At 34.3% G+C, this 18,065-nt stretch overlaps 1 protein-coding gene across 4 annotated transcripts in view; it reads left to right on the top strand.

Moving 5' to 3' along the window:
- ZC2HC1A (zinc finger C2HC-type containing 1A) overlaps positions 1-18,065 on the top strand; it is a 58,643-nt gene that overhangs the window by 14,717 nt on the left and 25,861 nt on the right. For all 4 annotated transcript variants that reach the window (XM_005663013.3, XM_013996660.2, XM_005663015.3 and 1 more), the window contains exons 3-5: positions 2,557-2,673; positions 7,704-7,845; positions 10,174-10,322. In XM_005663013.3, coding sequence (XP_005663070.1) covers positions 2,557-2,673; positions 7,704-7,845; positions 10,174-10,322 — 408 coding nt within the window. The remainder of the gene's footprint in view (positions 1-2,556; positions 2,674-7,703; positions 7,846-10,173; positions 10,323-18,065) is intronic.

Genomic DNA, 18,065 nt, shown 5'->3' with positions numbered 1-18,065 from the left:
AAAACTAAAACAAAAAACTCTTACAAGTGCTCTTAGAAAAGAACTCTTAGAAGTGATGTATTTAAAGATATAGAAGGATGTGATGTCTGGGATTGGCTTTAAACTTCAGGAAAAATAGGCTGGGCTGGGTTAGGTGAAACAAGATTGCTAGGAGTTCCTGTTGTGGCTCATCGGGTTAAGGACCTGACTAGTATCCATGAGGATTGGGGTTAGATCCCTGGCCTTGCTTAGTGGGTTACGGATCTGGTGTTGCTGCAAGCTGAGGTGTAGTTTGCAGATGTGGCTTGGATCCATTGTTGCTGTGGCTATGGTGTTGACCACCAGTTGCAGCTCCAATTCTGCCCCTGGCCTGGAAACTTCCATGTGCCACAGGTGCAATGATAAAAAGAGAAGAAAAAAAAAAAAAAGATGGCTAAAATGTTGGTAGTTGTTGAAGCAGTGGAGCTAACTACAGTTCTTATGTATATTTGAAATATTCCAGAGTTCCCATCATGGTGCAATGGAAACAAATCCGGCTAGGAACCATGAGGTTGCAGGTTTGATCCCTGGCCTTGTTCAGTGGGTTAAGGATCTGGTGTTGCTGTGAACTGTGGTGTAGGTCGCAGACGTGGCTTGGATCCTTCATTGCTGTGGCTGTAGCTCCAATTAGACCCCTAGCCTAGGAATCTTCATATGCTGTGGGTGTGGCCCTAAAAAGCCAAAACAAAAAAACCAAAAACAAAACAAAAAAAATGAAATATTCCAAAGAAAAAAATTTTAATTAAAAGTACACCTAAAATATACCACACATTTTTTAGATAACTAGTATATATAAATAGAAGTGCTTTTAACTAATTTTAGTATGAAATATCCAGCTAAATGGAGAATAAGAAAGAAGTCAATTACCATATATATTTTATTTTAACTTCAAATATAAATATGTATTTATTAATAGTTTGATATGGAATAAAAAAAATTCCTTGTGTACGTGTCTACTACAGTTTATTTCGCATCCTCTCACTATTTCCAATTTGTGTCTTTAAAACAAAATGAGGAATTAAGGATCCAAAATGTCTGCCTGACTACAGGCTCCTTTTAAATATCAGTAGGTTTTTTTTTTTCTTGATTCTTTCTTGACCATGCTTAATTCAGTAGTTTTGTTGTTGTTATTGATGACAGTTTTTCAAACCACTTTTGAGGCATTAAGCTGAGTTTTCACTGGCGAAAATGTCATTTGTTGCCCTCATTTATTTGTCATTTATTTATTTAGTATTTAATGAAGTGATATCAGTATAACAACTACAGTTTGTATAATACATCAATTTTTGGAACAAAACATGCTTTTAACATATATAACTCAATATGAGAACAGACATCTACTAGAATGTTAGCCACACTTTTTTTTCCTAATATTTAAGAGATTTTATTCTGATAGTTATAATCACTGTGTTTATTTGTCAGAGCGAAAACTGAAAACAAGTATGTAAAACAGTTGATTATTGATTGTGTTTTCAAAATAGTAGACTCTGGCGTTGAATCAACTAGTTTTGAGTTTTTCTCTTTGCCAGATGAAGTTTGAAGTTTAACAGTTCCAGTCTACACAATTTTTATCAAAACACACAGGGAAAAAAGTGCATTTAGTATGCTCTATCCTATTAGTCAACATGTTTTATTTAGGGGATGAAGAATTATTATTTATTCAGTAGGTTAAATTGATGAAGATCAGTTAGAGCTTCCATTGTAATGTCCTTAAAATAAATACGTAAATGATTGAATGAATGAATTAGCAACTATGTTTAAAAAAAGAAAAGAGGCGTTCCTATCATGCCTCAGTGGAAACAAATCTGACTAGTATCTGTGAGGACGCAGATTCGATCCCTGGCCTCACTCAGTGGGTTAAGGATCTGGTGTTGTCGTGAGCTGTGGTATAGGTCGCAGACGTGGCTCAGATCCCGCATTGCTGTGGCTGTGGTGTAGGCTGGCAGCTGCAGCTCCCATTCAACCCCTAGCCTGGAAACCTCCATAAGCCAGGGGTGCAGTCCTAAAAAGCCAAAAACAAAACAAAACACAGAAAACTGTAGCAATGGAACACTAGATAGCATGAGAAAAATTCTTGGTTAAAAAAAGGTAGAAAACAAATTACTATTATGTTAACATCTTGAGTAATTCAAGCTCTTACCATTATGTTAGGTGTTGTAATCCTAATGCTAATGCATTTTCCATTTACATTCTTTTTCTAGTTTCTCTTTTCAGGTATTTAGTAATAAAGATTTTTTTTGTCCACTTAGATAGCTTTGACTTGATTACATTAGTAAGCATTCTTTATTAGCAGTGTGAAAACCAGGAGAATATTAAGTAACTCAATAAAATATTGGAGGAGTATATGTATTTTCTTTTGGAAAAAGATAACATAACATGCATCATATATGCTTTTTAACAATTTTCGTTAAAGCAAGCTGTCTTATTTATGAATTACTATTATTTCATCTTCAGGTTTTTAAACTGGTCTCAGGTAACAAAATTTTATAATCTTTTTGTAGAAAAGAAAATGCTATGTTGTATTTTTTATCTTAACAGAAAAAACATGGACCTATTTGCCAGAAAACTGCCACTAAAAAACGGAAGACTTTTGATTCAAGCAGACAAAGAGCTGAAGGAACTGATATTCCAACAGTAAAACCTCTCAAACCTAGGGTAATTGAATGACCTTTTGAACACTGTGAACCTTGTTGCTATTTTTAATGAAAAAAATTATGTAATTTTCTCGTATGCTGAGAATAAAGGATAGGCAGAATCTATGGCATGTTCTCAGAACTAATCAGAAACTTATTTATTTTGAATTTCAGCAAAGGGGAGACCAAAGTACTGTCCAAATATTACTGAGAAGTTTTTGTAGCATTGGAAAGCCAATTGCTTAGCTCTAGGCTGAAAAAAATTGAAAAGGCCTCACATGATCTTTTTAAGTCACACTTCAGCTATACTTTTTCTGTCTCTCTTACCAGTAGGGCAATCCCTATAGTATATGAAAGAAAAGCTATTATTTACAAACAGCATAGTAAATATTATTTCTTTGATTCATTTGTCAACATTTGTGATCTTATGCTTTCTGGGGAAGAGTTTTATCTGCTCATTTGTCGACATATGACCATTGTCGGCTTATTTTCTTCTTTGTAACCAAAGCAATGAATCTCCTGTGCTAATCTCTCCTTAGTATCACTGTCATGATATGCTATTTGCTAAGAATAAATAACATAAGTACTTTGTCCAACATAGTTTTAAAAAGTCATTTCAGTTAAATAGCCATAATTTGAGAGCCTGATTTAAATAGATTTTTGAAACAAACTGCTTTTGGTGGTAATAAATGGGAAAACATTTCCATGAGGGGCAATTATTATTACTAATAAAATCCTTTGCAATGGGAAAGTCAGTTGATCTTTGTTTTTCAGTTTATGCATATTTAAGGGAAGGATGGGTAAGGTACACAAATTATGATTGTAAAGTTTTTCTTAGTAACCTGCCAGATATATGATTGTATTAGCTTCTATTAGCTTAGATAGATGAACTAATTAAATATTTGGAAGTTAAATATTAAATAATTTCACACACCTACAGTGGGTGTGAAAGCTGGTTTAGGAGTCAGACTGCCTGGATTTAATCCTGGCTGCTATTTTGTTGTGTTGGGTGAGTTTCTTAATCTCATTTGTTTATCTGTATAATGGTGATAGTAGTCATAGAATTTATCTTGTGGAATTATTAAGGGGGTTACATAAGTTTATTCATGGTTATCTCTCAGTAAATGTTGGTTATCTTATTTCTCTAAGGGATGAGGTTGGTATACTTTAAAAAAAAAATCTTTAGAAAAAAGGCAAAGTAAAAACCATTGCTTTCCCTTAAGTAGTTTCGTTTTCTTGCTCCTTGAAGTGTGGTCTGTAGAGCAGTAATATCAACACTGTTTGGAAACTTGTTAGAAATGAAGAATCACAGGTCCCACCCAGACATGCTGAATTAGAATCTTCATTTTAACAAAGTCTGTGGGTAAGCATAGTAGTTGGAGAAGCAATGTATTAGAAGATTTTGAACATCGCTATGTAGTTCTCCATATCTTTGCTCTTACAAAATCACAAGCAGAGTGGATCAAAGCAAATATAAGCTTCATTTTTGGAGAAAGGCACGCATAATCCAGGGACTGCAAAATGTGTATCAGAGCTGCCCAAAGCAACTGAAATTCAGGAGAAGCTAACCATAGAGGAAGAGCAGGAAGTTTCTGGGGAGCCAGCCTATGGCCCAGAATCTGGGAACCTGCCACCTTAAATCTGAGAGGTCACCTCACCCTTAGAGGTGGCTCTTTAAAGGTGGGGAGGTCTTGTCCAGAAGTAACTATCTCTTGTTAGTTACAAACAAGGCAGGGACTGGAGTGAGCTGTATGATAGCCAGAAACTAGAATGAGCCTGACTAAAACTGGACAGAGGCCAGGAGGGAGGAAGTGGGGAGAAGAGGCATAGAGAATTGAAGAGGCCCAGAGCACAGAGAAAGCTCTAATGGAAAAGAAAATACCCTTTTTGGAGGTGAAGGGCCCCATTTTAAAGGGCTGTGTCCTATTTCTAAAGTGGTTAGTGTAAGAACTGAGGAACGTGTGGATGGCAGTAGTAGCCTTCCTGAGCCCATATTGTGTGAGAGAAACTGAGGAGGTATATTGTGTAATCGCACAAGGAAGCCTTATTTGCATCTGTGTCTGGTACAGCAGAGAGGAGAGCTGTTGGCTTGTGTAGCCTAGAAAGTTACCCTGAACCTCCCTCACTTTTCCCCCACAACCTCTTAAAAATAGCTGTACCAGGAAGACCTAACACATTCAACGATAAGTAATAAAAAACATTAGCTAAGCATTAGAACAAGAATACTATGAGGAAAAAGATAGAAGAAGGCAGCAAAATTTACCGGTAGATTAGTAATATTCACCATGGAACAGACAAATGTTGTGATCAGACATCTCACTATAAAAGAAGAAACTTTAAAGAATCAATCATCTCAGACATCTGAATCTGCTTATATTTAGTTAAGATTTTTGGATCTACATCCATGAGAAAACTGGGCATGTAATTTTTCTTTCAAAGTTTTGTTGCTCTCATAGGACTAGTTGGGAAGTTGTATTCTTGTTTTCAATTCTTTGAAAGAATTTTTGTTTATTTGTTTTTTGAAAGAATTTTTAAAAGATTGATGCTATTTCCTTTTTAAATATGAAGTATTCAACAGTAAAGGCATCTGGGCCAGGGGTTTTCTTTGTGGGTTTTAAAATGATAGATTCATTTAAAAAAATAACTAAAAGACTAAGATGATTTTTCCATTTTTTTATATCTATTTTATGGTATTTTGTCAAGGATATTGTCCATTTTATCTTATCAAGTGTATTAGCATAAAGTCCATAATATTTACTTTTCTTTCTCATGTTTATAAGAACTGTATTATGTACTGTTTTTCATTCTTTGATAATTTGTGTTTTTCTCTGAATCAGTCTTGTTTTATTAGTGTTTTTAAAGAACCATGGTTTGTTAACGTAATACTCTTTGATTTAAAAAATAAAGAGGACTAGTTAGATATTTCAATAATACAACAAAATAAATCTCATGTAGCACACGAGTAGCATTACATTTAGTGGAAAGACACTTAGCAGTAGTTCCATTAAAGTTAGTAACAAGATTAAGTTTCAGCCAGTACAGTAAGTGCTAGTCATAATAAGCAATTAGATGCATAGGGATTGGAAAAGGAGGGGTAAATTTGTCGTTATTATGACATGATATACCTGGAAAACCCAAGAGAATCAACTGAAAAAATTACTACATAGAAATAATAAGAAATCAGTGAAGTTATGGGACATAATGTTTATATACAGAAATTATCAGGTTTCATGTTTCTTTTTTAAAATTTATTTTTTGAAGTGTAAGTGTTTACAAGTATGTATTAGTTTCTGCTGTGAAGGAAAGCGATTCAGTTATATGTATATATATTCATTTTCATATTATTTTCCATTATGATTTATTACAGGATATTGAATATAGTTTCCTGTGCTGTATAGTCAGACCCTTGTTGTTCAAGGTTTCATATTTCAATAAACAACCCCTTGAAATATGAAAATGGAGAAAAGCCCTTTATAAAAGAACAGCACAAAATATAAAATATTTAGGAATAAACCTTATAATTATAAAGGTGTAGGACTTCCACAAAGAATACTTTAAAAAAATTACTGAAAGACCCAAATGAACACTTCTTCAGGTGGAACTATATCTCATTCTTGGATACACAGACTCAACAAAATAGAAATTTTAAGTCGTTTATGAATGTACTATTTAATTTTTCCAGTTAAAATATAGTTTAAAAAATATACAAGCGGGAGTTCCTGTCGTGGCGCAGTGGTTAACGAATCCGACTAGGAACCATGAGGTTGCGGGTTCGGTCCCTGGCCTTGCTCAGTGGGTTAACGATCCGGCGTTGCCGTGAGCTGTGGTGTAGGTCGCAGACGTCGCTCGGATCCCGAGTTGTTGTGGCCCTGGCATAGGCTGGTGGTTACAGCTCCGATTTGACCCCTAGCCTGGGAACCTCCCATATGCCGCGGGAGCGGCCCAAGAAATGGCAAAAAGACAACAACAACAACAACAACAAAAATATATATACAAGCTGAATCTAAAGTCATATGGAAAAATATTCATGTAAGAATAACTGGAAAAGATTGAGAAAGAAGCAGAATAGAGTTACCTTATTGGATATGAAAATATTATAATAAAAATCTAATTGTTTAAAACACTGGTACTGATACACATATAGTCAGAACAGGGAGTAGGGGATTCAGAAATAGGTCCAAGTGCCAAATAAAGGAGCTATCTCTGTTCAGTGGTGAGAAAGGTCAACAAAGGATGGTGAGACAGATGCATAGCCATGTTAAAAAAAAAAAAAAAAAAAACGAAGTTGAGTCCATGCATCAGGTTAAATTCTAAATGAATGAAAGATCGAGACTCTTAAAATGGAACCATGAAAGTTCTAGGTAGAAGCATGGGAAGATTTTATTTTGCCTTAGTGTGAAGTGGGGCTTTGCTAACTGTGACAGCAAATCTGGAGACTCTAAAAGAGTAACTTAAACTGTATTTAAAAAACTATTCTGCGTGTCAGAAGACCTTTAGACAAAATTAAAAGACATATAGTGGGGAAGGGGCGAGGTTAATTTCCTGGAAAGAATTACTAGAAATTGTTTTTCTAAAAAAAGACCAGTAATCCAACAGATATGTGGAGCTGGCATATAAGTAGTTCATAGAAAAGGCAATACAAATGATTCTTGATGTGAAAAGATGATCAGTCTTACTCATTGTAGGTTATAAACCACAGAGAAAACTATTTTTCACCTCTAATCAGCTTAAAAAGACAAAAGTTCAGTAACATACTATGTTGGAGAAACTACGGGAGAATAGAGAAAAGACTCTGAGTGGTGGCTTAAATATTTGTAACACCTCCAGGAGGCACTTTAGTAGTGCCTGTTGCAGTTAACAATTGTATCGAAAGTATTACCCATAATACAATTGTATAAAGTTTCTTTTTAAAATGATAAATTTGGGAAGGAGATCATTTAAGAATTCCTGATAAGAGAAAATTTAAAATAATGGCATTTTCTTGAGTTTTATTTAAATTAATTAAAAAATGTTTTGAAACTGGTTTTTGTTTTTGTTTTAATTTGTTTATAGCCTGAACCACCAAAGAAGCCATCTAATTGGAGAAGAAAACATGAAGAGTTCATTGCCACCATAAGAGCAGCTAAAGGCCTTGATCAGGCGCTTAAAGAGGGTGGCAAGCTCCCTCCCCCTCCTCCACCTTCTTATGATCCTGGTATATGGTGTTTGTTGACAGAGATGCTCATATCAAGAAAAATATCCATAGTATTGACAGAATTTTTATGAATTTGCAGATATTATTACACTTAATTTTTAATAATAGAACCTGTTGAAGCAAAATCTTTAAAAGTTTGCCATAAAATAATGGTGACAGTCCTGGAATTTAGTCTTATAAATTGTTAAATATAGAAATACATCTTTGAAGTTCCTTTCATGGCTCAGCAGAAACAAATCTGACTAATATCCATGAGGATGCAGGTTCGATCCCTGGCCTCATTGAGTGGGTTAAGGATCTGGCGTTGCCATTAGCTGTGGTGTAGGTCACAGATGAGTCTCAGATATGGCATAGGCCAGCGGCTATGGTTCCGATTGGACCCCTAGCCTGGGAACCTCCATATGCCACAGGTGCGGCCCTAAAAAAAAAAAAGAAAAAAAAATACATTATCTTTTTATCTTAATACTTTTATTTGACACAAAGCATTTACTACATTAAAAAATATTGTAGTAACTAGTAAATGTTAATATTCTAGGAAATATTTAATCATGTATACTATCATTTAAAAATTAGTCATTGAGTAAGATTCAGATGGCTCAGTTGCCCAGTGCTTTGGTATCATCTCATCTGGGAAGGGAAAAAAATTTACAGTTTTGCTGCTAAAAATGTATTATTCTAGTGTGATAACCACCACATAGGCATACTTAAATTACACTCTAAATTTATGTATTTTTGAATTTTCTTCATTGGGTGGGTAAAAGTTGCTTGTTTATTGTTACCAAAAGTAAGACACATGCTGGCAACCATATAGTGAGATAGCTGAGGTATACTAAAAAATTTAAAATAACTCAGTTAACTCTTTGACATTGATTAGTAAAGTAGCTTTGAGGTATTTGTTTTAATATAACAAGGTAGCTGCATTAAAATTGTGTTAGTATTCTAGATTGGAAATTAATTTCTTAGTAGAAGATTAGATATGATCTTTTATAATGTTTTATTGTAAAGGAGAAGTTGATAAACAGTTTCTATAAAGGGCCAGTAGTTAATATCTTAGGTTTTGCAAGCCATTCTCTGTGGCAACTACTCAACTCTGTTGCTGTTGTAAGAAATCAGCCACAGATAATACATAAATGATGGGTGTGGCTCTGTTCTAATGCTTTATAAGGACATGCAACAGGCAAGCCAGATTTGGCCCATGGGCCTTAGCATGCCAACCCTTGTATGAGTCTTAGTAATTCACTTTAATGCTGTAAGTATTTCCGGAATGTTCCATTTGGGTTTCTATCTCTTTTATTTCTTCCTTAATTTCCCCCATGAAGTTGAATTCTCTCTTTGCTTTAGAGGTATTCAAATTTTGCATTTTATTCACATAGCTATATTGCTTATGTCTGAGAGAGAATGAGAGTGGCAGTTCTTCAGGATAATTTGGATTTAGAAATCTTTTAATCTCTTACTCCTGACAAAACAACTTCTTTGTTATTAGAGATTTTAGACCTATTCCACTAGTTGTCCGGACAAATTTCTGAGTTTTAGATCAGTTTAGTTTCTAAGGGGCAAACTCCATCTCAAAAAGTGAACCTATTGAAATAAAATGAAGATTTTTTTTTTTTGACACTACTAAATTGTTATATTTCTTCTCAATATCTCACAGATTTGAAGTCTTACAGTGCTACAAAATTTGGTTCTGTCTGAGATAACTTTAAGATTTAATTTTGAAAGAAATTTTGTTTATAGCATACATTGCATTTGGGGAGGATATTTTATCTTTGAAACATTTGCTGTTTCTTAAATTTAGTTTAATTATGTTAATGAGAGATATTTTTATCAGTTCTTCCATCTGTTGGGAACTGTAAGAGAAAATAAAACTGTGTGTAGTCTATTAGCTATTTCTTGACAGCTTTTCTCTAATTGAAATTAAGGATTTTAACAGATGTGCCCAATTTTTAAAATGTATTTTTAATGTAATTATTATTACTGCTTAACCTAGTCTACCATATGAAGAATACATATATGATGAAAACATACGGTATTATAGAGGCAAAAAAGAACATTTCCCCTTTAATTATTCATTCTTTTGTTTTGAGGGTTTATCTTTTTTTTCCCCTCAAATTTGATTCTGAGGAAAATTTATCATGTACCAGCAGACTTTTTGCTTAAATGCCTTCACTAAGTTTAGCTAAGATAGTTTGGGTGGTTCTTAGGAAATGAGAGTTTTTGCTTATCAAATGTTATTACTATGTGTCTTGGATTCCTGTTCATAAAATTTGTAATCCTCTATATCCCGTTTCAAGTGTTATGTCATTAATGTGTTTCTTTTTTCTATTTTAGATTATATTCAGTGTCCATATTGCCAGAGGAGATTTAATGAAAATGCAGCTGATAGACATATAAATTTCTGTAAAGAACAAGCAGCACGTATTAGTAATAAAGGCAAATTTTCTACTGATACCAAAGGAAAACCAACTTCTAGGACACAGGTAAAGCACTCAATGTAATCATTTTTACAAATAAATGAGAAAATGACTGAGTTCACAGTTTTGTGTGTATTTTTTACAGAATATTTAACCTCAGTTTTCTCACCTGCTAAAATTTTTTACAAAATTCAGGTATTTAGTAAAGAAATTTGGCTAATTGAGAACAAAATTTAAAGTGGACTCGAGTTAGTAAAGACCTAAAAATATACAGATTGAAGAGGCATTAGGGAAAAAGTGAGAAAATTAGTTAAAAATAGGCACAGCAGATTCAGAGAAAACTAGAGGGGATAGAAGAGTGAGAAGATGACAATAAAAATCTTCACCTGAAAATCATGTAAGTACTACTGAATGTTCTTGCATTGTGTACAAGTAACACATTTGAGGAAATGAAAACCTGAGGTCAAATCCAAACTTCTACTTTTAAACTTTTAGGCAAATGACACTATGTAAGCCTTTATTTCTTCCTCTGTGAAGAATCTATTTAACTATTGTGAGAAGCAAAATAAATGATGAATGTGAAAGCACTTAGCCATAAACCATGTAAGGATTTTGTTACATGAAATTTATTTTTATATTTTAAGTGTATGTTAACTTTGATGATATTACAATTGTAAGTAAATAAAAGTTTTTACAGAGCTTTCAGTTGTAAACAGTCTTTTTTAGTACTGTAAATTTAGCAAGCAATAAATAATCAAATCCATTTTGCTTGTTACTTACGAGTGAAATATTGGATTAAAAGACCCCATTACAATTGAGACCTCCTTGAGAAAATCCTCCTATTGAATTTTTGTTAATATTATTGGAATTAGAGCATATCGTTATTACCATCAGCATAGTGGGGAAAGAACAGCAAAGAAAACTCATTTTGAAGAATTTCCAAAACAGATGTCAAACATCTCATATCTTTTAAACAGTTAAGAACACTAATAGGATTTTTTGTTTTATTTTAAGATAAAATAGTAGACCAAAGGAAATAAAATGTGTCTATTTTAACTACTTTGCGCCAAACGATTTCTAAATGCGCAATCCGGGTAGTTGATAGTTCATACATTAAATTATTACATCAGTTCTGATTACATGCGCAGTTCTTATATATATATTTCAATGTGACTTCATATTTTCTCATCTCTATTCATTTAAGATTTTGAGTACCTTCTTTGAAGCATACACTGTGCCAAGTACTGAATCTATATTGGTAAAATAAGTAGAATACTTGTCCTGAAGATGCTTAAATGCATCCTTGTTATACTGAGCTACTATAGTCTGGCCTGATTCCAGCCTACTTTTTGACCCTACCCTGATTAAAATAATGATACAGATACAATGAAGGTCTATTTCCAGTAGGTAAGAATAAGAAGTGCTACCGTTTAGTTAAACTTTCCCAATTCTTCATTAGGAATTTTATTAAATTCAGATGTATCATTGTGGCTTGAATTTGCATTTCTTTGAAAACTAATAATTTTCAGTATCATTTCATTCTTATTGGTCGTTTTTATCTCTTGTGAAGTCTCTGGCAGGATTTTTTTGATCCTTTTTTTAGGTTTATTGAGTCAAGGTGGTATTATATATTCTAAGTCTTTTCTCAGAGAAAATACATATTAATATTTTCCCCCCTTCTGTGACTTGGCTTTTTATTTTCTTAAGGATGGCTTTTGAAAAGCAAAAGCTTAAAACTTTGATGAAGTGTAATATATCAGTTAGTTCTTTTATGGTTTCTATGCTACTTAGTTCTAAGACATCTTTACCTATATCAGAGTTGCAAAGGTTTTTCTCCTTTGTCTATTATAAATTTCATAGTGTTGACTCCTACATTTAGATTTGTGGATCATTTCAAGCTAATATTTGTATCGTGTAAAGTAAAGGGCAATTGTTAATTTTTTAATACGGATAATCTCTTGTTTCAGTACCATTGTTGATAAGACTTCTTTCTCCAATAAATTGATTAGTACCTTGTTTGAAGTTGAATAGATGTATTTCAGGACATACTGTTTTGTTCCATTAATCTGTCTGTGTCTTCTTTTATCAATACCACACTATTGCCATATTAAATATTATACCTTATAAGTCTTAAAATCATGTAGTTTAATTCTCCAACTTGTTTTTCCTTTTTAAAATTGCTTTGGTTATTCTGGGTTGTTTACATTTATATATAAATTTTAGGATTGATGCCAATTTCTATAAAAAAATGTCTACTAATATATAATTGAGATTACATTAAGTCTATAAATCATTTGGGGAAAGTTAACATCTTAATATTGAATTCTCCAGTTCATGAATTTGTTATGTTTCTCACTTATTTGGGTTTTCTTTTTTTTTTTTTAATTGAGTGTAATTGACATAGAACATTATATTCTAGATTATAATGTAATGGTTCAGTGTTTGTATATATTGCAAAATGATCATTATAGTAAGTCTAGTTAACACCCATCACCATACCGTAATTACAGAATTTTTTTCTTGTGATGAAAAATTTAGGTTTTCTTTTCTTTCTTTTTCTTTTCTTTCTTTTTTATGGCCACGCCCTTAATGTATGGAAGTTCCTGGGCCAGGAATTGAATCCAGCTTAAATTGACCTATGCCGTAGCTGCAGCAACACTGGATCCTTTAATTCACTGCACTGGGCCAGGGATTGAACCCATACCTCCTCAGCAATCTGAGCTGCTACAGTTGGAGTCTTTTTATTTTTTTGTCTTTTTGTCATTTTAGGGCCACATCTGTGACATATGGAGGTTCCCAGGCTAGGGGTCAAATTGGAGCTGTAGCTGCTAGCCTATACCACAGCACAGTGATGTCAGATCCGAGCTGTGTCTGCAGCCTACACCACAGCTCATGGGAACACCAGATCCTTCAGCCACTGAGTGAGGCCAAGGATTGAACCCGAGTCCTCATAGATACTAGTCAGGTTTGTTACTGCTAAGTCACAACAGAAACTCCTTTTTTGAGTTTTTTTTAAAGTATTGTTGATTTACAATGTGCCCATTTCTGCTGTACAACAAAATGGCGCAGTTATACACACACACACACACACACACACACATACACACATACACATATACACCTTCTTTTTCTAATACTGTCTTCCATCATGTTCTATCCCAAGAGATTGGATATAGTCCTCTGTGCTATACAGCAAGACCTCAGAGCTTATCTATTCTAAATGTCATAGTTTGCATCTGCTATTACCCAGTCCATCCCACTCCCTCCCCATCAACAACCACAAGTCTGTTCTCTGTGAGTCTCTTTCTGTTTTATAGATAGGTTCGTTTGTGCCATATTTTAGATTCCACATATAATGATATCATATGGTATTTGTCTTTCTGTGACTTATTTTGCTCAGTATGAGAATCTCTGGTTGCATCCATGTTGCTGCAAATGGCATTATTTTGTTCTTTTGTTTGTTTTTTGTATTTTTTTGTCTTTTTGCCTTTTCTAGGGCTGCTACCGCAGTATATGGAGATTCCCAGGCTAGGGGTCCAGTTGGAGCTGTAGCCTCTGACCTACACCAGAGCCATAGCAATGCGGGATCCAAGCCACATCTGCGACCTACACCACAGCTCATGGCAACACTGGATCCTTAACCCACTGAACAAGGCCAGGGATCGAACCTGTAACTTCATAGTTCCTAGTCGGATTCATTAACCACTGAGCCATGACGGGAACTCCTATTTTGTTCCTTTTATGACCGAGTAGTATTCCATTGTGCTTATGTACCACAACTTCTTAATCCATTTTGATGTTGTTTTTATTCTTGTTCTCTCCTATTTTGCTAAATTCCCTGATTAACGAGTTCCCGTCATGGCACAGTGGTTAACGAATCCTACTCGGAACCATGAGGTTGTGGGTTCGATCCCTGGCCTTGCTCAGTGGGTTAAGGATCCAGCATTGCCATGAGCTGTGGTATAGGTCACAGACGCGGCTCAGATCTATGTTGCTGTGGCTCTGGCGTAGGCTGGTGGGTACGGCTCCTATTAGACCCCTAGCCTGGGAACCACCATTTGCCACAGGAGCGGCCCTAGAAAAGGTAAAAAGACCAAAAAAAAAAAAATTTCCCTGATTAATTATAATAGCCTTGTAGATATATTGTAGGACCATTCTGTGTACACAGTCATGTCCCCTGTAAATCAGGACAGTTTTACTACCTCTTCTCCATTCTGTATTTTTTTTTTTTAAATAATTTATTGCATTAGCTAGAATTTTCAGTCTAATGTTAAAGTGGTGAGAGTGGATTCCTTGCCTTGTTCCTGTTCTTGGGTGAAAAAAATACAGTTTTTCACCATCGAGTATGATGTTGCTATAGATTTTTGTCAGTGCCCTTCGTCAGGCTGAGAAAGTTCTATTTGCTAAGAGTTCTTTTTTGAATTCTGTTGAGTACTCTTTATTGAAATAATTTTTTTCTCACGCTCTTAATATGCAGTTGCACTTACTTATTTTCAGATGTTAAACCAACTTTGTATTCCATGAATAAATTCCATTTCATTATGATTTATTGCCCTTTTTATGTACTATGGGATTTTATATGCAAACATTTTTTTTTTGGCTATACCTGTGGCATATGGGAGTTCCCAGGCCAGGGATCAAATCCAAGCTGCAGGTGCAGCCTACACCACAGCTGTGCAATGCCAGATCCTGAACCCACTGTGCTGGACCAGGGATCAAACCTGCACCACCACAAAAACAATGCTTGATCCTTAAGCTGCTGCACCACAGCATGAACTCCTATATGCTAAAATTTATATAAGAATTATTATATCTGTGCTCACAAGCGGTATGGGTCTGCAGTTCTCTTCTTTTGATATTTTTAGCTTGGTCTCGGTATCGGGGTAATACTGGCCTCGTATGGATTTGCAGTTACTTTCTCCTCCATTGCCTGAAAGAGTTTTTGTAAATTCTTTTTTTGTACAGTTTTATAGTATTGGTATTATTCCTATTGTTTTTGCTTGCTAAAATTCATTTGGGAAACTATCTAGGTATGGGTTTTTCTTTTTTCAGAGATTTTCAACTACCTCATTTTCTTGAGTAGATATTAAAGCTGTCCAGATTTGCATTTCTTCTGGTGTCATTATTGACAGTTTGCATCTTTTAAGTAATTTGTTTATGTAAGTAGGTTTATTGACCTAAGGTATTCACTTATTAACATGTGTAGAAGTTGTAGTGATATCTATTTTTCATTCCTAATATAAGTTTTCATTTTTTTCTCTCTGATTAGCCTTTCCCTTTGATTATTCTATCTGGAGATTTATCAGTTTTATTACATCTTTTCAAAGAAACAGTTTTTGGTTGTTGCTCTAGCATTGCTGTAGTTATCTTTAATAACCTTAATACGTGGGTTTTTTTTCTTTATTACTCAGGTCAAAACATTTTTAAATTTGTGACTTCTTTTACTCATATTTTATTCAAATATGAGTTATTTACTTCCAGATTCAGTTGTCCCTTGGTATCCTTGGAGGATTGGTTCCAGGACACCCTCTTACGTGTGCATGCGCACACACACACACTCTTCCTGTCCCACCAAGGATAAGTCCCTTATATAATATCACATAGTATTTGCATATAACCTACATTCTCTCCACATACTTTAAATAATTTCTGGACTACTTATATTATCTAATACAATGTAAATGCTATGTAAATAGTTGTAAATACAATGTAAATGCTATGTAAATAGTTGCATGCTTGTGGTAAATTAAAGCTTTGCTTTATGGAACTTTTGGATTTTTTTTTTTTTTTTTTTTTGACTTGGTTGAATCCATGGTTGCAGAACCTATGGATATAGGAGGGCCAACTAAATTTGGAACTTTTCTAGTTGTTTTATTTTTATGGGTGTTTTTGTTTTAATTTAATTCTGTTGTGGTCTGAGAACATACTTTGTAAAATTTTCATCTTATTGAGACTTGTTTTCTTGACTAGCATGTGGTCTTCTTTAGTGAATGTTCTGTGGCATGTAAAAAAACAAAGAGTGTATTCTACAGCTGTTGGGTATAAAATTTTATAAATGTCAGTCAGGTTAAGGTGACTCCTAGTTTTATTCAGATCTTCCATGTTCTTTTGCCTTTTTTGTTTCATCAGTTACTACCAGAAACTTTAACTGTGTTGTGGATTTTTCTATCCTTCATTAATTTTGCTAGCTTTTGCTTCAAGTAATTTGTATTTCTCTTACTATTTAATGCGTTTACATTTATAATTTGTTATGTCTTCCACATTTATTGACCCTTTCATCATATGGAGTGTCCCTTTTTGTCTTTGGCAACATTCTTTGTTTTGAAATTTTTTCATCAATAATATATAACCACTTCTGCCGAATTATGCTTATTTTCTTTCTATTCTCTAACCTAATGTGCATTTCTGCATCTCCTGTAGACATCCTATACTTTTTCTTTTAATCCAGTCTGATAACCTCAACCTGTTTGTTTTTGTTTTTGTTTTTTAGGGCCGAACCTGCGACATATGGAGGTTCCCAGGCTAGGGGTCGAATTGGAGCTGTAGCTGAGGGCCTGCCATAGCCACAGCAATGTGGGATCCAAGCTGCATCTGCGACCTATATCACAGCTCATAACAACACCGGATCCTTAACCCACTGAGCAAGGCCAGGGATTGAACCCGCAACCTCATGGTTCCTAGTTGGATTCGTTTCTGCTGTGCCATGGTGGGAACTCCAAATAACCTCACCCTGTTTGTTGAAGTATTTTGACTTTTCCATTTAATGTTTAATTCTTGATATGTTGTGTTTAAGTCTGCCATGTTGCTATTGATTTTCTATTTTTTCTTTTTTGTTTTTGTTTTTTGATTCCTTTGTTACTTTTTCATTGTCTCTCCTGTTTTAGTAAAAGACATTTTATTTTTCTCTGTTGGCTTTCTAGTCATAAGCCCTTGTAATTTTTTTTCTTTTTTTTCTTTTTTTTTTTTTTTGTCTTTTTGTCATTTCTTGGGCCACTCCGTGGCATATGGAAGTTCCCAGGCTAGGGGTCTAATTGGAGCTGTAGCTGCTGGCCTACAGCCACAGCAACACGGGGATCCGAGCCACACCTGCAACCTAGACCACAGCTCATGGCAACGCCGGATCCTCAACCCACTGAACAAGGCCAGGGATCAAACCTGCAACGTCATGGTTGCTTGTCGGATTCGTTAACCACTGAGCTATGACGGGAACTCCATAGCCCTTATAATTTTTAAAATGCTTTCTTTAAGAATAATAAAATGCGTCTTTAACTTAACTTTGTCTATGGGTATGTTTGTATCCCTCTCATCTTAGTGCAGTTGTAAATACATAAAACTGTGTAGAAATTATACCATCAATACTCTTGATGTGTATTGTTATGTGTATACTCACTGCTTTAAAAGTTGTCTTTTAAAGAAATCAGGAGAAAATAAATACATGAATATATATTTATACATATATTGACATAAATATGTTTACACATACATGTATATATTTTGCATTGTACATTTACTCATATTTTCATTTCAAGACATCTTCATTTCTTACTAATTTCAGTTGTCGTATTTTGTCATTTCTCTTCAGACTGAAGAAGTTTCATTAGCCTTCTAATAGTACAGATCTGCTGACAATGAATTTTATTTTTGGTTATCTGAAAAATAACTATATTTTACTTTCATTTCTCTATTGAGATTACCTATATGTTACCATACTTCCCTTTAATTTTTTTTTTTTGTTTGTTTTTTTAATGGCTTACTCTCATGGCATGTGGAAGTTGCTGGGCCAGGAATTGAATCTGAGCTACAGCCGCA

The sequence above is a fragment of the Sus scrofa genome, chromosome 4 (genome assembly GCF_000003025.6).
Source record: "Sus scrofa isolate TJ Tabasco breed Duroc chromosome 4, Sscrofa11.1, whole genome shotgun sequence".
Lineage (NCBI taxonomy): Eukaryota > Metazoa > Chordata > Mammalia > Artiodactyla > Suidae > Sus > Sus scrofa.
Note: the sequence above shows the minus strand (reverse complement) of the source record. Positions and strands in the feature narration are given on the sequence as shown.